The sequence below is a fragment of the Triturus cristatus genome, chromosome 11 (genome assembly GCF_964204655.1).
Source record: "Triturus cristatus chromosome 11, aTriCri1.1, whole genome shotgun sequence".
Taxonomy (NCBI): Eukaryota; Metazoa; Chordata; class Amphibia; order Caudata; family Salamandridae; genus Triturus; species Triturus cristatus.
The window spans coordinates 187856465-187881818 of NC_140594.1; the positions used below are offsets into that span (position 1 = coordinate 187856465).

Genomic DNA, 25354 nt, shown 5'->3' on the forward strand with positions numbered 1-25354 from the left:
AGGACTCTAAATACACTCTAGCTAGCTATTCTGGTCCTAATGAGGATGACATCACACCTCTGAACAATCTTTGTCTTGCCTTGGCCGACAATGAGGCTCCACTGATACTGGGAGGAGACTTCAATGTTCTTTCAAATAATAAGCTAGACAGGTCCTCCCCTCGAAAACAGGTAGCAGTCCCGCGCGTTAAAGCCCATCTTTTGACTATACTTAAAAACTTTAACCTCTGTGATATATGGCGGGAAAAAAATGTGTGAGGCTAGGGAGTACTCCTTTTATATTAAAAAGAATTTGCACTACTCCAGAATTGATTACATATTCATAGAGCACTCAGAACTCGATAAAGTAAGCTTAATTGAATATCTTCCCATACACCTTTCTGATCATGGTGCCATAGCTCTTAATCTGGATCTTCCTCTAGAGCCCCCCTGAGGAGATGGACCTGGTGGCAGACTGCACTGGGAACAGCTCCAACACCCATGGATCACGCACGCAACCTAGGGGTCATCCTCGACTACACCCTCTCCATGACAAAGCAGGTCAATGCCGTCTCTTCCTCCTGCTTCAACACACTCCGCATGCTCCACAAGATCTACAAGTGGTTCTCCACCGAAACGAGAAGAACGGTCACCCATGCCCTCGTCAGCAGCAGATTGGACTACGGAAACGCCCTCTACGCAGGAGCCTCAGCCAAACTCCTGAAACGGCTGCAACGCATCCAGAACGCCTCTGCACGCCTGATCCTCGACATCCCTCGCTGCAACCACATCACACCCCACCTGAGAGACCTGCACTGGCTCCCCGTCAACAAGAGAATAACCTTCAAGCTTCTCACCCACGCACACAAAGCACTCCACAACACCGGACCAGCGTACCTCAACAGACGACTCAGCTTCTACGCTCTACTCGCCAGCTCCGCTCCGCCGACCTCGCCATAGTTCCCTGCATCCGAACAGCGACCTTCGGAGGCAGATCGTTCTCCCGCCTCGCCACCAAGACCTGGAACACCCTCCCCATCCACCTACGGCAGACCCAAGACCTGCAGACCTTCAGAAGACTCCTCAAGACCTGGCTTTGAGCAGTTGCAGCATTACCCACCCCCCAACGCCTTGAGACCCTCACGGGTGAGTAGTGCGCTTTATAAATGCCTTGATTGATTGATTTAAATAGGAGATTTCTTCTGCAATCATCAGCTCCAGGCTTTCTGAGGTTTGAAACAGCTGGCTTCTTTCAAGACAACTTGGGGTTGGCCCCTTTGTATATTGTGTGGGATTCCTTTAAGGCCTGGCTGAGAGGGACACTAAAAGGGGTAGTTGTGGGCTGGGCTAGGGCCGAGAACAAAGAGCTGGCCGACTTAGAACTACAGATAGCAGGAGCAGAAGCAGATTTAAAGTCTATGTGGCCCCCTGGAACAAAGAATTATACAAGAGTTGCATCTGAAATTCAGACTTAAGTCTGAAGAGATTTTACTCCAAAAATGGGAGGCTAGTCAAATGAGGGATTTTGAGAAAGGGGAGAATTGTGGCAAGCCCCTTGCCATGAAGAGTAGAGTCAATAGATCCTATAACTATATCAGAAAGATTAAAGTAGGCACACATATCACAGATGATAAAGGGGACATAGAACAGGCTTTCGCGCAATTCTTCCAGGAGCTATATTGAGAAGATCTTCAGGTTACGGAGGAATACATTGATAGTTGGCTCATAGAGAAACAGCTACCAAAAATAATCGATGATACTCAAAAAATGCTTACATCAGAAATAACAGGGAGTGAGATATTAACTGTTTTAGACAGAGCTAAGAAAGGGAAAGCGGCAGGCCCTGATGCGATCCTGATTGAGGTTTATTCTTTATTAAGGGAGGAGGTCCCCTCCCCTTTGCCTGACTCCTGGAGCGATGCAGTTAGTGCATTGATTCTGAAACCTGGAAAGGATCCAACCCAGTGCCAGTCATATCGCCCAATTTCATTATTAAACACCGACTAGAAGGTCTTTGCTGGGATTTTGAACAACCGGCTGTGTAAGATTATAGGGCCAATTATCCACGAGGACCAAAAGGGTTTTCTCCTGGGCAGGCATATGTCGGAGCTGGTATATACTTCTAATTGGGGCAGTTGATTTGGCAACGTTACAGGGTCTCCCTCTCTTAATTATTGCTGTTGACGCTGCCAAAGCCTTCGATCGTGTGGATTGCCTTTTTCTGGATAGGACCCTGAAGGCTTTTGGCTTCGGAGATGGGTTTAGGGAAGTCCGTTAAAAAAAAAATTACAAATCCCCCGGGGCTCAGATTCTGGCAAATGGCAGTCTTTCTCCTGCTGTTAAAATAGGGCGTGGCACCAGGCAGGGCTGCCCATTGTCCCCCATTCTTTTTGATTTATATATCGAGCCTTTTGCCCAGAGTTTAAGACAGAATAAGAAAATTGCTCCTTTTGCTGTAAACGGGTTTGTGAGGCAACTAGCGCTATACGCAGATGACTTGATTTTATTATTCTCAAATGTCAATATTACACTCTCAGAGCTTTTTGTTGAAGCTCAGATCTTTGGGAAATTCTCTGGTTATGAAATCAATAATGACAAAACTGAGATCATGGCATGGAACATCGCTGATCAGGAGGGGATTTTTGCCAGGGAGCTCAGATGGGTCTTGGAGTTATAATCACTCAGGATCTCAGAGAAATTCCAAAAACTAATTTAGACAGAGTTTCGAAAGAGGTTTTTGTTTTACTAAAAAGATGGCAGAATATACCACTCTCCCATTACGGACGGGTTAACTTGATTAAAATGTGCGTGCTTCCGAAATATACTTCTCTGTTTAATAACATCCCACTAGAATTCGTAAAAGTTGACCTGCTTAAAATTCAGGTTAAGAAATCTTCCTTTATTTGGGCAGGTAAAGGGATCAGGCTGTCCTGGAAAAAATGAAGGTGCAAATTAGTGCAGGGGCATGGGTTTACCAGACCTCCAGCTGTACTGTTGGGCCTACCAATTAAAAAATTGTAGGATGTTATTGCTTACTCCAGATGACTCGCCGATTGGCAGCATGTTTAAAGCTATGTTAGGCGGGGTAGAGAAGCCAGGATTCATGTATAAGTTCGGCTCCTCTAAAAAAAATTAAAAGTCCATTTGAAGATGCTGCGTATGGCGGCCAAGTTATGGTCGGACTGTCGAGACTGCCTGGGACTTTCCTATTATAGGGATTGGGCCCCAGTGTGGAATTCCCCTGGAACACCGGAGTGTCTATTGGATGCTCTAGCTCAGCCATTAAAAGGGGCTGGAGTCTTGCACTGGAAGGATATCGTAGTGGGTAGTAATTGTTATCCTTGAGACTTTTGGAGTCATATCACGAAAGGTGCTCTATCGAGATTTAAATTTTACCAGATCTCATCCTGGTGTAAGAGTCAACGCTGGTCCCTCTTGGAAGACAATCCCATGGAAAACGATTTACAAGATTTGGCCCAGAGGAAAAAAGAAGTGGCTCATTGGTATAACCACCTCTTGGCTGCAGTAGACAGAAAGATCGAAAAGCCATACCGGGTCTGGGAGAACTACTTGCCGAGTGAGGAGCTGAAAGACTTATGACAAGTATCTCTAGACATTCTTTACCCACTAATTAAATCTGCTGCACTCAGGAGAACCCACTTTTTCACACTCCACAGGATAAACTGGTCCCCTCTTAAAATATCTAGAATAAAGGGCGGTGGAGAAGCTAGATGTCTGAGATTTGGTTTCCAGAATGCAGATGACATCCATGTATTTGCCTCTTGCCCCAAGATAAAAGAATTCTGGAAAAGTGTGGGTAAGACTTTCTCCAGGGCCCTCGGGTACTGATGTGGAGGTAAGCCCATCTCTTATTTTATTTGGTATTGTATCTATGCCTGGGGGGCTGCTAGGCCCGATGGGGTTGCAACACAAACTGGTGTTTTATCTGATCCTGCTGGCCAGGAGAGAGATTTGTAAATTGTGGCGTCAGGTGGTACCCCCTACCTGGAATGCCTGGTGGAATTCTGTAAGATATTTTAGAGCTATAGATCGGAGGGCAAATTTATATAGAAAAAGGCCAGATATTGGGCAATTTTGGAACTTGTTGGATGATTTATCTTATGATTAGATTAAATCAAGGTATAAGATAAGTTCCAATGATTAAAACCACTGGGTCAGCTAAGGTTGTGCGCAACGGACGGTCCCCGTAAGAACACCAGCTGAGATTGGAACACCAAGTTATAGGCACCAGAAGTGGATCAGGTCGAGAGGTGGCTATAGCTATGGAGGTCATATGAGGAAAAAAAAAAAAATCAAACACAGATGGCAGCTTGGTACACAGAGTGATCAAACTCTGGAAATATCTTGCAGAAATGTCTCACCTAGCATGACATGAGGCTGTTGTAACGATGTGGGCTATTCTAACCTCACAACAACATCTGCATACTAACTTCGGTGTAAGAGAGGCCTTGATGCCCTGACTCTAAATTTCTATCTAAATGACAATAAATATAAATACACTCACTTCGCTGGCTCAATGGCGTTGCTTCGGTTCCTCATCAATTTCACTTAGCTTTAATTTTTTTAAACTTTCCAAGTCATCTTTTTAACTGCTATATTCTATATGTGGACGGCATTCTCCTCATCTACAGGCATACCATAGGCCCTGCAGGTTCTGTGGGAAGGCAGGGGACTCGCTAGGCTGAAGACAGGCGTATATCTGTAAGCTGGCCAGCATTTTAGGTGTCCCTCTCCTCATTTGGTAGGGGGTCCCATCGTTTTACACCTGCCCCGTCTCCGTAAAGCTATATTAATCACGTGCATTTACAACAATCGAATCTGCTATGGAATCACAAAGTTGACGATTGCTCATATTTTAATCATTTTTCACTCTGTTAGGCTCCTGCATAGCACCCTAGAATGAATGTTTAATACAATGAAACGCATTTATTTGTCCACCCTTGAAAGCTTTCTGCTTCAACTTAGATTTCCCAGCTGTTTATTATGAAGAAAAAAAACAAAGACAAGCAGAATAACCTATATGTTGTGGGTATAAAAGGCTGATGAGACATAGTAAAAAGCAGCATGTTTACAGACACAGAAATAATTGCAATTAAGAAAAGTACCATGACAAGCTTATTTCATCTCCAGACGAGCAATGTGCCTTACCGCAAGGTGCCATGGAGCCCAGACCCCAGCTTGCTTATCCCCCTGCCCACTGAGTTCGTTGTGTATAAATAAAGGCCATCTGCTGCAAGACAACGCCCCAGGTCTGCATCTGCAATGTCAACAAATAGGAAGGCACCATGAACATTCTTCTAGAAGCACATAGCACAACTGTTAGCATTCACATTATAAAGCGCAGTAGAAAAATAAAGGCTTACTTAAAACAATGTGAAGCTAGCAGAAAAGCAGCAGCTGTCTTCAAGTATGACATAAGGTGCACTTCGGCAACACTAAGAAAGATGATACGAGGTGATGAGAAGCATGACCAATTATGATGCAGAAGAGCCCTCAGGATGAGCAAGCAGTGGAAGGGCGGAACGCTTTGTTTAACTGACAATGGATCCTGGTTGTGATGAAACGGTTCTCGCTGTTCTGGGGCAGGAGACTATGCTTGAGGTACTTGAAAAGGGCGAGGCAGAGTACTAACGGGGTTGACTCAAGTCAGAGCTAAATAAATCATGCCTGTGCTGGAATCTTTACATTTGGAAGAAAAACTCTGAAAAGGAAGGGGCCCTGCAAAAGGGAATCGAAATGTATAGAACCAAAACACTGAACTTCTCAATCATTGTTATTTGTATGGAATCTAAAAAAAAACACTTAACAGTTTGCTCGATCACTACTCTCAGTTTGTAGAGTAAATATATGCTGTTGTTAGAACTGGGGACTCTGGTTGTCAGAATATGCACCCTGTACAAGCAGAACCCACCACTCCAGTCAGGGTAATCTAGACTGACACCGAAAGATAACCTGTCCTCACCCTATGGAGGCTTGGCACAGAGCAGTCAGGTTTATCTAAAGAGGCAATGTGTGAAGTATTTGTGCAACACACATGCACACTAACACAATGAAAATACCAAAGAAATCCTCCACACAAAATAGATTAGATTGTTATGAGTAAAACAAAACCAAAACAACAAAAATCCAATACGTAGAACCAGAGTTATGAATTCTTGAATAATAAATCAAAATCTAGTGCTTAGAATCAAATAGTGCTTAGGGCGTGGTGATACTCAAAGTGTGACCAAAGGGCCACATGCAGCCCTTCAGACCTTTACATGCGTCCCCCGGCTCAAAAGGAGCACTGGGCTGCTATTTACTCAACTCAGTACTAATATAAAACAAAAAAATACATAAACTGGCAAGCATTTAGTTAAAGGTTAATTGAAGTTAAACAAAGGAAGTAACTATGGTGCCCTGTACCACTTAGGAACACCTTCAATATTTAAGACAATTCGCAGCGAATGAATACAAATATGATAAAGTCTCTTCATAATTTTAAAACTCAAAAATTCAGAACCGTTTCCCATTAATACATCATATTATATCAGCGCACTGAGAAGCATTTTCTTTTTTGATAAACAAATTTTTATTTTTGCAAATAAACATACAAAATTACATGGACAACCGTCCAAGCGAACTGGCATCAGAAGATATCGTCTACGATCATTGACATTCAACAACAAGAGAGAAGCATTTTCTTAAGTCTTCAGATATGACATTAGAAACAGTCATGCTTTCCCCCCACTGCGACAACAATGTCAACTGTGAACTAAGAGGCAAGTCACTTGTTATGTACACCCTTCGGTTGACTTGGGTTGCTATTATACATGAACAACATTCTAGTTTATTAGATCAAACACATGAGAAGGTTTGATACAGTGCACATCCTAAAGTCATGTTTTTGAGGTCCACTTATATGCAATAATGAAGAAAAAGGAGAGAAAGTAGAATAAAACAACTGTCTAGGATCACACAATTTGGTGAAGTGGGGAAGCCAGGATTGAGCCCAGCTTTTTTCTTGTTTCCCTTTGTGCACTTTAGCCAATAGATTTACATGCTCCGCTTCTACTACAATCACCCCGACCGTCCCATCCACCTAACCGCCACCCTGTTGCCATCAATGTGGCCCTCGGTAACACTACAGATCAAACTTTGTGGCATCTCAGAAAATGTTTTTGAGTGCCCATGTCCTAAACCATTTAGAACAGTTGTCTCCAACCAGTCCATCGCGAGCTACCAGTAGCCCATAGCCTTGAGTTCATTAAAAATATTTACATTATCATCTTCTGGCTGCAGATAGCAGGGTCTGATAATGAACAGAGCTAGAGTCAGATTTATGACCCAGAGCAGAGAGGTGAGGAACTGACGCACTGAGGTATAAGTATAATGGTTAGAAAGCCATAAATAAATGTTCTTGTCAACTCCATATTGGGTGAGAACAAAATGATGCGTATGAATGCTTGTAAATGGGAGAAAATTAAAATGAAGAGTTACCTTAACGATTACGTTAACTCTTGATTGTAATTTTCTCCCACTAAAAATTGTCCCATTTACAAACAGGCTTCTCCAAGTGGCCGGTAGACACTGTGCCATATTTGTAACTAACAAATACAGTATTTTTTTTTAAATGGGAGAAATTTAAAGTGAAGAAAAATATTTCCATGAAACAATGAGTCAATATTTTTCTCAACTTTCAATTAAATCAATTATGTCTTAATATTTTTTTAAGTATGTTTCTTCACTTTAAATTCCTTCCATCTAAACAAATGGCTGTGTTTTTCTGTTCCAATTATGGCACCATGTCTACAGGTTACCGGGTGCAAGATGCCTGCTGTTTGTAGATGTGACACTCTGAAATGGAAGAAAATATAAATGATGAGTTTTATGGAATCTATATAAACAAAGTTACCTCTAGTTCAATTTTCTCCTATTAGAAAGTGTCACATTTACACGCAAAAAGAATCTTGCATTCAATGGCTGGGAAACACGGTGTCATATATATAACTGAAAAATACAGACATTTTCTTTTATAAGTGAGTGAAATTTAAAGTACAGAAAAATGTTCCACATTATGCAGAACATTTTTCTGTCCTTTCAATTTCTCACATCTAAAAAAAAATGTTTGTGTTATATATGTAAAGGTGCAACATATGGTGAAAGATATGTCCTGTGCCACAAGTACATAAGACACAGGCTCTTATTCACCCATACACATATATGCCGACTCATACGCACACGTGTTCCAACATCCCAAAGACCACGCTCTCACTGAAACACATGGTAGCCCTGTGATAGTGCCCATACTCAAAGTTTGTTGTTCAAACAATAATATCTGGTTTTATGGACATTAGGCTTAAAGTCAATGAAGCTGGGTGTGTGGGTAACACTACGCAAGTGGCTTGGCTCTCACTACAGAAAAGGTTAGAGACCAACTCAATATGGTCTTCTGTCCAGGGAGAAGTCCATGGCCTGGCTGAGGGTCAACACTCTAACCAGAGGAAGAAAGCCTTTACGGGTCACAGTCCAGAATGACCTTGATTAGTTTAATCTTCGTTACAGTTGGATTTATTTTTATTTTTTGGAGAGTGCACTTAGAACTCTGGTAGAAATAACTGTAGACCACCTGCAACTTCATAAAACCAACCTTAGCGGTAAAGACTTAAAGTTACAGTGCCCATGTAGATCATAGAGCAGTGCCCTGTTTTGGCAATCTAGACTGACCGCTGTGAGGTGGAGGTACTTCCTGTGTTCATGCAGGACAGGCACATGAAAATGAGCATCCAGACTGCAAGCCCCGCAAAAACAGACAGTAATTCTTCTTGACTATCCACAGGACATCAGCCAGACTTCATCCTGAATTTTAGAAAGGGGGTTCATAATTTAGATCACAAAGATTCAGGAGGGAGAAACATGATACGCCCATTATTCTTATAAGAAAATAATACTTCGTATGGTGGGACCAGCCCTTTAGGTCGGAAAATAAGCAGTCTCTTGACCTCCTGCAAAAGTACTTGTAATAAAAACAAACCTGGGCACATGTGGCACACACCTTTCTCCCTTAGTCACGATATCCTAATTTTCTCTTACACCTTCTTTCTCCCTTTTTTGTTTCTCTCTCTTGCTCTTTCTCTCCTACTCAAAAATCATGTTGAAAAATAAGTCCAGATTCCCAAAAATGAATGCTGGTGGCCACCACTAGCAACCATTCGCACAAAAAGCAGAGGCACTGGGGCCTCAACAGGCAGTGTCAGCAGCCTTGGGTTGAAATAAATCATTTCTTCGTTGGGTGTAGTTTCTCCCAACCCTCATTACTGGATTTATTGTCCAACTTACAGTACGGATCTAACAAGAGAGGCCTATTCTCAAGAAGGATTAAGAGGAACGGGGAGAGGAGTAGAGGGGCAGAGAGAGACTTGCTGTAGTCTCATCCATCTCAGGGGCATTCAGCAGTGGACCCAAGGTTGTCAACTGGAGTAGAATCAGAGGTGCAAGACAATACTGGAGGCTGGCGCCTCGGAGGCTAGCTCTCCGGGGGCCAGCTGGTGTACTATGGGCACCAAAAGACAAACGGGAACAGCCAAAGCCAAAAGCCAAGTCCCTGGCATTCAGCTTTAATTCCAAGACATACAGGAAAGGGACCAGATTAAAGCCAATAGCATACAAGCTAATCCAATGTTCAAAACTTAAGGTAGCTCAAGAGGTTGAATCATCTCAAAGCCTGGCCATTTCCAATTTGCTAGACTGTAGTTATCAGATGTGTCTGCCATGAAGTTCACTTTCTTTAAGAAAGGGCATAGCTAAGGGAGTACTGTGAAGAGATGGAGCCCAAGGAGATACACTTCAGGTACCACGTAAGACACAGAAGATACCTAGGCCTAGTACACTACAGGAGACCCCCTTTGCAAGGTTGTAGCCAGTCTAGAAGTGATTTGAAGTGAGATGGCAACGTCACATTTCCTGTGTTCTTTGCTTTAGAACAAGTCTGCTGCAGATCCTTAGCCTGAGGAAGGGATCGGCAAAGGCCTGTGCTTTACAGTGCTTGCATTGCTGTGTGCCACTAATACTTCAGGGAAGGCAAAAAACACTGAAACAATCAGAAAAGTGGGCATCCTTTGCTGTCTTCTGCGATGCAGCTTGTTGCGCCCTGATCCAGTGCCTCCTCCCTCCCCTTCTTAATAGCCACAGCAAAGAACAAAACTGGAGCACAATGCACAGGAGGAAGTGAAGGCAGATGTTTAATTTGCCTCACCGGGCTTGACTGCACCTGCTGCTATTCATAGCAGAAGACAGGCTCTACTTCTAGATGGAAACGCTTCAAATCATTGAAGCTGGCCAAATCCTGGATCCGACTTACACCCAGGGTTCAAGGCTTGCATTAACTAGGACATACTGGCTCTGGTTGAAATGGATGGTATAGTAAGAAGCAGAGAGAAGAGACAAAAAACTGTTGAGTAGAAGGACTGTTCATGTTGGTTAATGTAAGCATAGTCCTCAGCAGGTTTTGAAGAGAAGATATGTTTATATGTGAGAAAGAGGTCCTGTAAGAGACAAAAGGAATCTTAGTAACCAGCAAGGCACTACGAAATGATCATCATAAATTATGATTTGAATTTTATAAATCCTGTTACTGAAAATCGAGAAATATAAAAGTTACTATTTTGAGTGAATTGGGGATAAAGGTACCTATTTATGGATTCTAACAGACACCTAGAATACCAGTTTATGCAGGGAGCCTAAACAATCACATATCATCTATCCCAGTGCCAGAGATTGAAGCATTTGCCACTGTACTCAGATCATCTATTTTTCTTATGACTAATTCCATAGTGATCAGGTTTTCAAATAAAGTAATAAAGAGGTGTTCAAGGAAGTGGAGAATTTGGCCTTCTTTGCAATACAAATGGCTTGCTCTCTGTGAAATAACTAAAAGCACACTGTTAAAGAGATACAGGGAGTCTGAAAACTAGAAGGGGCAGGACTACATGACACAAAAATAGGGGAGCAAATGTTTCTGAATTTCTGGGAAGCCTAAAGATGAACAGAATGGAGAAGAAACGTGCACTTGTTCTTTTCTGATCATTTACCTATATTGCCTTCCCTAAGGACCCAGAGTTTCCACCCATTCAAGTTTCAACTTGAATAACTTGCAATTTCACTTGGATGTATAAAGACTGATCTATTGACAACCACGATTTTGAATAATCTGCATAGTCAGTAATTAGTTGAAGACGTAGTGAGGATGACTCAGGTGGTCTGCCAGGACCATGTAGGCCAGGCTTATTCAACCCGCTGCTCGTGAGCTACTGGTAGCTCTCCATCTACTTGTGACTATCTCTCTTGTATGCAGCTCAGCCTACTAAATCAGAAGCTTGTGTAGTTGGATTATTATATGTATATCAAAATAGAAAAGTGTGTTTTTTTAGACGAAAATTAGTGTATTTTAAGAACTCAATTTCCAAAATATATTTAAATCTAATATTTGACTATTGAATCTTACAACATTGAAGACTAATTAATACTGTTACTATGGTGGCAGTGGATTTACAGCTATAATTGTTATTTATTACCGATGTAGTGGCATGTCAGAATTACAAAGCCTTTTTTTCATAGCTATTGGCGATGTTGCACTGATGTGGTCACTGCTGTTAATCTTGCATATGTTTGAGCACAAATGTATTCTTGCCTGATGTAGTCACTATTAACAACATTAAAGATATTAGTAGTTCGGGATTATTTCCATTGAACATTAGTAGCTCTTATTACTTAAAAGGATTGGGACCCTGTTGTAGACCACAATCAAATAAAACTAAATCGGAATATTGTTATGAAGAATGGCACCACTCACAGTGACACAACCAGCACTAGTCCATGGAAGAGGGAATGTAGTTCCCCACACTTTTACAAATAGTACATATAAGAAGCACTACTTCTCAAGTAATAAGATGATAGAATACATCAAAACATCCTTGTAGGAGAGAACACATAGAATAAATAATGATCTGAGAGCACCAAAGTACAATCTGTGAATAGCTTTGGATGAACTCAAAAGATTTTGTTCTGGGAATTCCTCATCATATTTTTTTTAATTTCGATTAAAAAAGAAACCACATAGGAACAATGTAATCAAACATTTGTTGAATAAAACCAATTAAAAATGTAACAAACACCTTGTTTAACAGCACCACTTAAACAAGCAACATAAAAACGTGTCCGTTCATTTGGTAACATCTGTAACTATACCTGATTGGTGCCAACATGCACACTGTTTTGTGGGGTGGTTAAACCAAGTTTCCAAATTGTTCTGGGTTGTGCATCAAACACCAAGGCGCCTGTCCGATGGCGTCTCTAGGTTAACACCCAAGTTTTGGTCCAATAAAATTCTGAACGTGCTAAGGTTTTTTGGGGATCCATGTCTTTTAGTGGCTTTTGTGCCTCCAAAACGGTGAAACGTAGTTGTGTGATGCTATGTCTTGCTTCCACCCAATGTGATGCAACAGTAGATCTTTCATTTTTGTTGCAGATGTTACTTTTCGAAGCACTAGTCTAATGAAAAAAACTTTCACCGTACAAACCCGGAACGTAGGTTATGTCCCGACCACTAATATTAGTGAGTTCACTTCTGAACCGCGTTATGGCACACTAGTTTTACCTTACGTTCACTTTTTGAAGTACAACTTTTAAGCAATAACTTGCGAACGTTCACCGTTATCACTCCTTTTTCAAAAGCCACAGTTAGTCCAATACAGATACGCGTTATTCGCCACCCAACGTGTTTCTGTTGTATGAAATGAACACTGTTTAATCACAACCACTTTTGCAAATAGACTTGGACCATGAGCACCAGGCAGTTGACTTTTGCACTATGTTTTTCGATTATTTTTGACGCTTCGTGCACAAACTTAATCCTTTCATCCTTATAACCTATGGTTTATACTTTGCATCTTCTGCATGACTTGCATGATTCCACGTTATACTATTATGTGCCAAACAGTAGTATGTTTTTTCGTATTATACTAGGACTGTATGTTGAATCGCCTTTTTGTTCTTTGTATTTGCAGTAATGACAATGAAGTCCCCTGATGAAGGGTCATGATTGGACCCGAAATGCATTGGGTTTATTAACATTGTTTACAAAGTTGGATGATATACTCCCAATTGGACAATGAATGCATTTTGCATGGAGTTCAAATGCAACTATTATTGAAAATAAATTAATTTGAAGATTACCAATTACTTCTTAAAATGTTTTTTCAGATCACATCATTAAGTTTTGAAGACGGCAATTCAGTTGCCCATGATAAAGTGCTCACGCCAGCAGAAGGAATCCTTCCTTCATGAACATTTGTAACTATGCCAGGGCCGACCAGACCTGTATTACCTGCATAAAATTAAAATCTTTTAGCAGTGGTAAAATAAATCTGTTAGGTAAATGAGCATAAAACCCACACAAAATTACAAAGTGCAACATATCCTGTTCAGAGAATGAGTCACCAGCACATGTTGCTAAACTTTTAACCTGGTGACAACCCTTTAAGAATGGCAAGTTCACGCCTCAGATGGGCCTACTTAACATATGGGAGGCTACGGACCTCACGGAGATCGAGCAGCAGATGACAACGCTGGGCTTCACCTTGGTCAAACGGGAAATAGCACGCCACTGGGGGAAAGCAGATGCACCATCTATACGAGTATGGGTACAGGAATTAGACAGATGCATGATAGCTGAATAGGAAGTGTTCATAATTCGAGGATGCCCCAAAAAGTGGGATAAGAAATGGAAAGCGTGGAATGGGTACCGGGGGAACCTATGTACATCCCCAGTGGTTGACTTAACACTGATGCAAAAACAACAATTGATGGACAGACTGCAGAACAATGTCATACATTCACCCCAGTACAGAGATCTGGGCCTAAATCCATAGTTTTTTTGCTCACCTTGCCGTTCCAGTTTGAACCCAGCCATATGCAAATCAGTCTTGACCCTGTGCCTCATGGGAACAGTCCAGCCCGAACTGCTAACTCGTAGCTCTCACAGGAGAGGCTGATGCCCCTGCTAGGGCCACCATCTTCTCTGGAAACACAGGTCGGCCTGAATGCATCAGCCCAAGGGTTCGTGAGCCGGACTTGGCCAACCAATACCGGATTTTGTCGGTTTGGCTAATTTAAAAAAAAAAAAAACACACACACATTCCAGAGAGTCTCCAAAGAGTCCTGAAACAGGTTCTGCAGCTCGCTGTGCATAGAGGCGACAAACCAATGTGGATGTGCTTTAATAATATTGGTGTATGTGTCTCGAGCGGTGCGCGCGTGACGGGGTGGGCTGTGCTTGGGCACCGCCTCCTAGGAACGTTAGTCTTCGTGCCGCCGGCTGCACGCGCTCAATTTCATTTCTCAGACCCTGTGCATGCATGCCGACGTTTTAGAAGAGGACAGTGGATGATTTACAAAAATAAATCGGTAAACTGTATTTCTCTCATCGATTTATGTTGAGGTTGGAATTGGGTCAATTGTCCGGTATGGGAGGGACTAGCATCTGTGCTGCAGCAGGATCTGATATTAGAAATGCACGTATCATTGATAAAGGTCCTGAAATGTTTGTAGTTTGGTAGTCCAAAGCATTTAAGCACAAAAGCATTAATAATTAAGAGACGAGGACGTCATGGCACTGCAATGAGCACATGATTTCAAAATTAAAAATGTGCGCACTCTATTTCTTTAATAATAAGAAAACGGAAATGTTTAAACACTAAAGCATTAAGGCAAATGAAGCAGACGAGGAGGGAGGGGGAGAAGGGAGGGGGTAGTGGGAGCAGAGAGCAAGGGAGTCGAGGAGAATGAAAAGGCAAATGAAGCTGACGAGGAGGGAGGAGGAAAAGGGATAGGGGAGTGAGAGCAGAGCGCAAGGGAGAGAAGGCGCTGTCAGGCTTAATGAGCCATTACAGAAAGCCAGATGGCAGCTGTGCATGTTCACGCGCGCGTAACTGCACACTTGAGGCCCGCAAAAGTATTTGGTAGCACTTTGAAAACCCACTTACTAACTGTCTTGCAGAGCAGTGCATGCGCTGGCTCAGGCGAGGCCTAAAAATCGGTGATTCAAATTTGTTTCAAACGTCAGGTATGGTTTGAGATACAAAGTTGTTTTCACTAAATAGTGAACACATACACAGAGTTTAATTCGTTTTTCTAATAGTCTATCTAAGATACAGATTTATTTTTAGTACAACTCAAATTTTCTTATTGAGTTATGGAGAAAAAAAAAGGAAGAAAAAAAAAATAATAATCAAACCACCATTTGCAAATCAATAGGTTTCGCATTACTGCAACGCCAATAGCTCAAACTTTAGGAATGCAAGATCTATTGCACTGCAAATGCTTGTTGTAGTGTCGTATTAGCTCACAGGACGAGGCAAGACAAACTCAAGCAATGCGCCTTCTGTGCTGCACCCATTTACACCAAGGCACTGAAACTGATCCAGAAAATTAAATCCCGGGGACGAGATGAGCAATTCTCCCTCTACCCCACAAAAAAAAGTAATTATGCAATTATCACAAAGCAAAAAAAAATTATAGTAATGTCAAAACACAGTATGTTAAAAAAAAAGTAGTAGTGACTGCCGAAAACTAGAAGAACTGAGGCACGCAATTTGAAAGAGGCACCACACACTCAGCATATGTGTCAACAGAAGTCGTACCAAGGAGGAGTCTTTAATCAGCATCCATAAGTACTTCATACATGCTTGGAAAGATATTCACCAGCACAATGCAGAACCCAAATCAACTGCTGCATACCTTGAGGAAAGCCATCAGCAACAGTGATGATGAGCTGGGAAGACGCTATCTTTGAAACGAGAACTACTGCATTGTAAATGAGGAAGCGCAGAGAGCTGCATTACGCCCTGCTAACCTCGTCACATATTAAGGAGTCGACGCTGCCTCTGCTCCTTGTGCTGCAATTGGGGAAAAAGCGAGTCGCGCAGAAAGAAATGTGCTTTCCCGCCATTGTGAAACTGAAAGCGTACATGGTGCGCTGAAAATAAAAATAAGAAGCAGCTGCCATTGCTCAAGTGCAGTGCCCCGTCAGTGGCGTTTGTGGCCCAGCATTGTGAAACAGAAGACCCGTATAGCGCGCTGAAAATAAAAATAAGAAGCAGCTGCCCATTGCTCAAGCGCAGCCTCCCGCAAGTGGTATATGCGGCCACCACTGCTAAAGTGTGGGGTTCCGGGCTTCTTGGAAAAAAAAAACATTATATAAAATCCTGCGGGGGGCGGGAGAAGGGCTGGACGCCACGCTAAAACTTCTTTAAAGAGGCAGCACTGTGTCGGGCTGGAAGTAGCGGCTGCCATTGCTATGCGCTCACACATCATGTCGTGCCTGCTTCTGCAAGACATTAATTAAGTAAATAGTTCTCCCCAACTGTTAATGAAAGTTAGAGAGTAAGGACATATGTAAGAGGGGCTGTCCTTATGGGAGGTAACAGGAGAGAGGGAGGTACTAAGGAGGGACTATTACGTCTATGGACAAATCAAAGCCATCATTTACAAAGGACAGGAAGAGGTGCCAATTGCAAAGATGGGCTGAACTTGGGAGGAGCTTAATGCCCATATCCCAAATACAGCATGTCTCGAAGAGACAGTGCAAGAGCTGCCTAGGCGAGACCTAAAAAAAATAAAGTGCTGGGCGCCTTAAAGTTATAAATGAGGACATTACATAGTTCAGCCAGCGACTCCTACCTGTCCCTTCAGGAATACTCTATTTAGTTCAGTTTCTCTCTTGAGCTAAACTGTGACTCATCTAAACAGGGGTCTCCAACCTATTAAGCAATAAGAGCTACTGATGTTCAGTAAAAATGTTGTTACTGAACCATTGGCTCCAGCCAAACAGCTAAGCCTCTATGTACTAGAGATTGAAAGTAAATATTGTACAATGCTTAAACTAACACGTTCAATAAATTGAAATGCTTACCAAAAAAAAAAGCTACTTATGTTCAATGCAAATCCTTCTGAGCTACTAACATTATTAGTGTCTTAATAGTGACCACATCAGACAATAGTACATTAGGGGCCACTGAGTGAAAGATTAACAGCAATGATCATCTTGGTGCAGGTTTGCCAACAGGAATGTTAAAAAGGCTTTGTCAATTTGGAATGCCTCTATGTGGGTAATACTTAGCCATAGCAGCAATGCCGCTTGCATTAAGATACAAATATTGGAAATAAGGCCCATAATGCTACATGATTTATCACTCAATTATCAGCTTTAAATATATATTGAAAATTCAACCATTGTTCTCCAAACATGCACACATTTTCGTCCCTACACACTGTGTAAGGAAGTAAGATTTGCTTTCAGTGGTTACCCCCAATTTGTACTGGTGTTATTCTGATTTCTGACTAGTCTGAATGGGATCCTGCTAATCAGGACCCCAGTCACTCTGTTTCCTCCCTAAATTTGACAGTGGTAGGTACTTTGGTACCTTCACAATTGGCTATTTGTGTACCCATGTAAGTTCCTAGTGTATGGCACTAAGGTACCCAGAGCATAGGTACACCAGGGGTCTCGCATGGGATGCAGCATGTACTACAGACCTGTCATTGCAGCCTGTGTAAGTTGGTGCCAGCACCACTTACAACAGAGATACGTTTCCTTATATCTGAGGCCACTGCACCTAGAACCTATAAGTCTCCTGTATGGCCGGCTCTTCAGTCCTGAGAGCAGGGTACTTAGTTACAAGTATGAGGGTGCTCCTGCATGAGCAGGGTCCCTCTACAAACCCCGGAGTCGATTCTCCAGGCTTTGTAGGTCCGATCAGCCATTTAATACATATAGTGGACATCGAGATGTCTAACTACATATTGGCTGTACCAAAACCAGTATTGTTTGGTATCAGACATGTTGTAATCCTACCCCAACATTGATTCCAGTGTTGGATGCAGGATCTCATATACTGTGGGCTCCCCTATGGACCTCCCCCCCTGTATTCCCAGTACCAGCCTTTTAGGGTCTAACAGCAAGCTAGTTCTGCTGCCGACCACAGACATATTGCTGCCCTCCTCCTGCTGAGCTCGAGCAGGGGAAGGCAGAACAATAGATTTCCCACTAGGTCTCCCCTCTGTCTTGCCCCTCCTCTGGGAGGGATACATGAATCATCTCAACCCTTTCCTTCGGGTACTTAAGGGCTAACCTGTGGGTGGCTCTTCAGATTCGTCATGGGACAAGATTTAAATTCGAAACCACTTCAACTTCAACTTTGGACTTTGTTGGACTTCGCCTGGAACCAAGACTGCATCAAGGAAGACTCCTACTTCTCCTGGTCTCGTCGTCCTGCCAGTCTTCTGCATCGTCTGTACCTGTGCTTCATCCAGGTTCCTCTCCAGGCCTGCGTGCATCAGGGACACCTGAAGTAAACTCCCTTGGAGTGAAGGACTCACTCCCCTTCATCTGCAGGCACCTCAACAAAAATGGCCGGTCTGCTGCTCCTGGCGTCCTAAGGACTCCGAAAGGCTCAGCAACACAGGTGGTGCTTCTGCAACTCACTGAGGCCTGCACTGTCCTGTCAGCAAGTTTAAGACCGGTATCCCTCATTGGACCCGCTGGAATAGAACCCCTGTGCACCGTGCCAACTTGCCATTGCCAATGCTTGTTGACTCGGTCCTCCAGAGATCTTCGGGCTACAAGAAGCTCCAGCCTCCAGCATCTCTTCCTGCCAAGATCTTTGTCCTCACCGCATTTCTGCATCGTGGGTCTGCATCTTTGGTGAGCTGCTCCAGGTCCTCTTGCGACTCCTAAGCCTTCGGCCTGTGGATCCTCTTGAGGGTCTTCTTTGGCTTCAGTGGGCTACCCTGCTTGCTCGGGTCTGCTCTGACTCTCCTGCATTAGGTGAGTCCCTTGGACCTTGCTGGTCTCAATGCTGCACCCTCTTCATTTACCACGTTTATTACTGCTGCCAAGGCTTGTTGGTACTCTCACCATACATCGAACCACTGTTTCTCGTCTATCAATATGGGACAGCAACTGGTCTTCCACAGTGTCGCCTGGTCCACACAGCTCCAGCGAGAAGGGCACCGTCATCACTTCTGTTATCAGTGGTCATTAGTTTTTCATGCCTCCTGGTCACTTACGAGTGACAGACTCTATACCCTCTGCTTGCTGGTACATCTCTTCAAGAATCCATCCTTGGATTCCACCGGACTTTTACCTTCTTCACCAGTGGCATCTTTTCTGAAGTCCTCCATTATGGTCTATGGCAGTTTCCGACGTCAGTTCGCACCTATGCATCTGGCTTCCCTGGTGTAGGTATCCTAGTTCCTGGGGTATTCACGGGTGGGGTGAGTCTCCCACCTTCTTTCGTTTTTTTTTACTTTATTGAGTTTTTCACATAGGGGATCACAGCACATGTAAGAGACAATCAGCATAGTAATGACTTTTCGGGGATAGATACATGCAGCACAGCCATAGAAAATCAACGGTAGCACATGATACAAGTACCAGGAAGAAAAAATAGAAAAAATAATGGGCAGTCCATAGCAAGGGCATAGAACACGTCTTACATGAGAGGAATAGCACGGCTCAGTGAATGAGAATAAACAAGAGAAAACAACAGGAAATTATTCATACAAGTGTGTAGGCATCATACAGTAACAGGCAATATGCAAGCCATAAGGCACAATAAGGAGAGTGGGGATCATGTATCGCGACTACTGTCTGCAGGATGTTCCAGGAGATACGATTGGAGCAGGCCCCAAATATCCCAGGGGCGTGAGGAGGCCGGAAGGAGTTCAGAGTAAGAGCTTGTTTGATCTTGACAGAGTGTCATGTCCCCAGTCCATTCCTTGAATTTGGGTGCCCTGCCCCTACCCCACCTGCAGGCTACGCGCCGTCGAGCGAGTTGTAGGCTAAATGAGACAAATTTTCGGTGTGTTACTGGTATCTGCTCTGTATATCCAAGTAACGCCAGGAGAAGAGACGGCAGGATTGACGTGGAGGTCATCAGGTCCAGTGCTGCAAACACCTGTTGCCAGTTGGTGGGGACCGAGCAACATTCACAAGCAAGGTGGAAGAAATCAGCACCTTCTGCCCTACATCTGTCACACCGGCCTGTGTCCCGCAACCCAAATTTGTATAGCTTAACCGGGATGTAATAGATGTGATGTAAGAATTTATAGTGGGTGATGCATAACCGTCTACTAGAAGAGACCTGTTCTGTCTGCTTGCAGCAGAACACCCACTGTTGATCCGTGATGTCTTGCCCAAGCTCAGCTGACCATTTATCCTGAGCAGCACACGGGGGATATTCAGTGTCAGTGTAGAGGTTATGATAGAGTGTAGAGACCAGGTGAGACGCGGTGGTCGCACGTAATTTGTGGTGCAAATGGGGAGGGGGGGCACTGGGGGTTCCTGAGGGTATGCAGGGGTACAGTCTTTAATCCCTTGGCGCAGTCGGACCTAAAGGAAGGTCTCCATGGCGGAGGGTGAGGGGTCCGAACATAATTGTTGGAGCGTGCAAAATTTGCCATCAAAGTAGAGGTTGCCCCAACACTGGAGATGGCGCTGAAGTTTAACTCTTTTAAAAACGCCTTCTTGCAATAGGGGCATCTTCGGATGGTAGGTGATCGGGAGCAACGGGGAATATAGTATGGGAGCGTGTAAGCGGTGAGCAATACGGTTCCATGCCTTAATCGTGCAGTCGACAGAGGTCGGACAAAGTGCACGGGGAGCGAGTGTGGCCAGTAGAACCCCGTCCAGAGGGATAGGGTCTGCATGCCAGTGTTCAGTCACAGCATGGGGCGTATACATGGGAGGGCGGAACCAGTAGTGGGCATAATGTGCCTGGGCACACACATAGTACAATTCAAAATTGGGAACATCAAAGCCACCCTGGTAGTACGGCCTCGCGAGCGTGTCCCATTGTATATGCGGTTGCTTGCCACCACACACAAGTCGGAGCAGTTCCGTCCGGAGTGCGGAGAAGAAATGTCTACTCGGGTCGTACGGAATGTTTAAAAACAGGTACAAAAATTTTGGGAGGACCACCATTTTAATAAGGAAGATGCGGCCCGCTATAGTGAGGGGAAGTGCGTTCCACCTAGTTATGCAACCAGTGACATGATCGAGTGTTCGCCCGTAGTTTAGCCTCATCAATTCCTCGCGGTCTGCAGTAACATGTATTCACAGATATTTGACCTCAGTAGAGCACCATTCTATGGGGTAGTCAATGTCAAACGGTGTCACCAAAGCAGTAAGTGGAACGTTTTGTGATTTGGTCCAGTTTATGTGGATACCAGAAAGACCACCAAACCGGACGAATTCCCAAAGAAGCGGGTTAAGATTCTGCTGGGGTTCTTTGACATATAAGGTAACATCATCTGCATACAGAGAAATGAGAATCGGGCGACGGAAGCAGCAGAGGTCTTTCTCTTGATGGTGCTGCTGGATCTTAGCTGCCAGAGGTGCTATGGCAAGGGCAAACAGGAGGGGGGATAACGGGTATCCCTGCCGGGTGCCGCAGGAGAGAGAAAAAGAGGGGGAGACTGGCCGTTAATCAGAACTTTCGCCTGGGGGGAAGTGTAGAGGAGGCGAATCCAAGCTAAAAACCCGATGGAAAGTCCCATGCACTGAAGGATGGTAAATAGGTAGTCCCACTCAACGAAATCAAAAGCCTTTGTGGTGTCCAAGAAGACCGCCACTAGTGCCAGTTGTGGATCGACATTTTTCAGAATGGAAAAAAGTGTCCTGAGATTATGAGAAGTCGCCCTACCGGGTATGAACCCGGCTTGGTCCGGCAAGTCCAATTTCTCCATCAGGAGACTGAGGCGATTAGCCAATAGTTTAGCAAGTATTTTTGCGTGAGCATTGATAAGAGAGAGGGGGCGATAGAAGTTGTAGCGGTCGGCAGGTTTGCCGGGTTTCAGGAGCGACATAATGGGTGCCTCCCTCACTGTCGCTTGAAGAATCTGAGTCTCATGGGCCTCCAGATAGACCCCTTTCAGCACGGGGAGTAATTGGTCGAGGTATGTTTTGTAAAAATCTATGGGGAGCTTATCTGACCCCGGGGCTTTCCCTGATTTAATCTGCATAATAGCTTCGCAGAGCTCATCATCCTCAAATGGAGCTGCTAAGAACTCCCTCTGGTTATCCCCTAGCCAGCCCAATGCAACATCCTCGAGATAGTGAGAGAGATCTGGGGGAGCAGCTCTACGAGTACTGTAGAGGTCAGTATAGAATTCAGTGAACGTGCGCAGGATCTCAAGACTATCCCAGTGGCGCACCCCAGCACCATCCACTACATCCCGAACGTAAATAGAAAAGCGGGGTTGTCAAATTTCAGTCGCCAGAGCCCAGCCGGGTCGTTCCCCTTCCCCATAGCATCGGGCCATAAAGTATTTGCCCGGGAATTTGCCCTCCCGTTCAGCTGTGATGGTATAGTCAGTGAGTTTTTGCCGAAGTAATGCCCGTTGTGCACCGGATGTCTTGCTCCAAAGACCTTTCTCAAGTTGTTTCAATTCACCTTCAAGCCGTCGCAAGTTCCGACGGATATCCCGGAGGACTCCGAAACCTTTCGACATACAGGTGCCACATATCGTAACCATGAATGCCTCCCAGATCGAGCCCACATGTGTGACCGAGCCTTTGTTACACGTAAAAAAAATCCGAAATCTCCTCACCAAGCTCTGTCTTAAAGACAGCATCCAGCAGCGCCTCAGGCATTAGCCTCCAGCATCGTGGATTGGCAATCAAATTGGGGGGCGCAATCGTCATACAGACTGGTGCGTGGTCGGAGTAGGTCCAGGCCATATGTTCAGCCGAAAGTATCCAGGGGCCAAACCCTCAGGTGCAGACCAAGTAGTCGAGGAGCGACCAGGACGAGAGTACTGAAGTATAATAGGTGCCTTACCTCTCATCTGGGTGGACATGACGCCACACATCGATGAGCCCTTGATCGAGAAACAGCTGGGAAAGCGTGACTTGGGTTTTGGTATAATGATGTGGAAGGGGATTGGACCTATCAGCTGAAGGGCATAAAGTAGTGTTAAAATCACTCCCCCCATTTGACGTGAGTGGACCCCACCTTGAGAATTTGTCCCCAAAGGGTGGTGAAATAACCTGGATCGTCCGTGTTTGGTCCATAACAGCAAACAAGCATAACTGACTGTGTACCCAGTGTGCCCCAGAGCATGCAACTCCTATCCCCCAACTCCTACCCGAGGGGTCGCTGAAGGGGGTGTTTTTCTTAATTAAAATCAATGTGCCGCGCGAATACGTAGAATAGGTAGAAAACACATGGTCAGAGGTCCATTTGCTTCCGAAGCAATGAGGGCGACGGGGGTCAGTGTGCGTTTCTTGAAGCAGTGCAACTTGTATGTGATGCCTATCGAGGTATGTAAGGATTTATCTATGTTTTCGTGGGTCGCCGCGACCTCTGACGTTCTATGTAAGCAATTTTAATCACAACTGCTCAGAGTGTGGAGGCATTCCAAAGGAAATGGTACTTCAAAAATTATGTCTCAATGTATGGTAAGTATATAGGGAGTACAACGTGCACTGGCATGCCTATCTGCTGATGTGACAAATATGCAACATTAGAATGCAACAATCCCAAACATCCCCCCACCCACACCAGCACCCCAACTGTGCTGACAGTATATTGGTCACCGGAAAACAAAACCACCCCCACCCACAACAGCACCCCAATCATGCTGGTACATGATTGCCCACCCATACCCCAAATAACTCTTGACATTACAGTCCCGGTCAAGAGAGTCCAACAAAAAAGTAAGTAATAGGGGGGGATCACCCATGTGGGGGGCGCCTGTGAGCCACGAAACCCTCCCGTCTCCCAACCAGGACTGCGAAGCAGTGTGCCAGTGACACAGGGATGAGGAGGGTAGAGAGAAAGGGGGGAGGGTGCTTTGCAAAGTCCAGAACAAACCTACAAAAAACAAAAAGCCTACCATTAAGCTATATAGAGCATGTAGAATACAAGATGCACTTATCTGTCGATGGCTAGCTGTAGGAATGTGAAACCATCATAAAAGAATGTAAAGTTCCACTCAGCGGGCGCAGGCAAGGACAGCACCATCTGAGAGTGAGCAGGACGTAGCAGGCAGCATGAAGAGTGGGTGGGTCCGAAGTCGACTCCCAATGCGTTAGTTTCTAGTTCTCAAGTCAGTTCGCTGTAGGGGATGGGGATCTGGAAGCACGGTGATTGTAATCTCGACGCGGTGATCGGCACTTGAGAGTCTTGATGAAGTCCTCAACTTGTTGCGGATTGGCACAGATAATGGTTTTACCTTGATGAGTGACCTGCAGGCGAGCCGGGTACATGAGGACACAATCAATTTGAGATTTGCCTAGTTTCTGCTTGACTTGCAGGAACTTGTGGCAGGCCTCCTAAACCGCAAAAGTGAAGTCTGGGTATATGGTGAACTCATTGCCCTCGAAGTGCAGCGATTTTTGCTCTTGAGCCTTTTTTAGTGCGGTAACACGATCCCGATAATTCAGAAGACGGGCCACAATGGGACGTGGTGGGCCGCCTGGAGGAGGACGGGGATCCAAGGAGCGATGTGCTTGTTCCACAATAAGCTGCGATGAGAAGGTCTCTGCACCAAAGGTGTCTGTCAGGAGACGTTCAATGAAATCTTCCATGTGGCCCGTATTCGTGCTTTCCGGTATGCCGACCACCCAGATATTATTTCGGCGGCTGCGGGCCTCATGACTTTCAGCTTATCCATTTGCATCATTTGGAGCTGCATCTGGGAGGTTGCATCTTCGGTGCCAGAAATGCGCCGCTTAGCCTCTTTAAGCTGCTTGTCATGCTTATCCACTTTCTGCACGAGAATGTCGAGGCGGCTGTTCATAGTGTCCATCTTCCCAGAGAGATCAGTGAGGCTATGTTGCATGGCCAACAGTAGAGTTTTAACCTCATCCTCTGAGGCTGTCGATGGCACCTGCGACTGTTTGAGGCCCAGTTGGCCAGTGTCATCCGAGTTAGACCGCGTAGCTGCCTTTTTAAAGTCGAAGACTAGCTTGGGTTGTCGGCCATCTGGCTTCCCCATTCTGGGAAAAGGTACAGTCTTGCGAGCGTAAGGGGGAGCTCAACAGTGGGTGGCGCGCCCCGGGGAACCACTGAAAGGGTTGGTGAGCGGACCTCGGGCTGTCTGATTGGCACCACCGTGAGGAGGAGGTGACACGTTCCAGAGGGAGTCTGGGTGTTCATCAACAACTGATATGGCCAGAGGTGGACACAGCGACCCTCCCGGGGAGCAGCGAGCTGTGGAAGATTAGGGCAGGAGGCCTCTCAAAGTCCAACGAAAGGCCGCTGTGGGGGTACCCCAGGCGTGTGTCAGGTAAGTTACAGCGAGAGTGGCTGGAG

At 44.7% G+C, this 25354-nt stretch overlaps 1 protein-coding gene across 2 annotated transcripts in view; it reads right to left on the bottom strand.

The window, feature by feature from the left end:
* Positions 1 to 25354, bottom strand: part of HECTD4 (HECT domain E3 ubiquitin protein ligase 4) — a 2430065-nt gene that overhangs the window by 2202616 nt on the left and 202095 nt on the right. For both annotated transcript variants that reach the window (XM_085634374.1, XM_085634373.1), the window contains exon 5: positions 5148 to 5256. In XM_085634374.1, coding sequence (XP_085490500.1) covers positions 5148 to 5256 — 109 coding nt within the window. The remainder of the gene's footprint in view (positions 1 to 5147; positions 5257 to 25354) is intronic.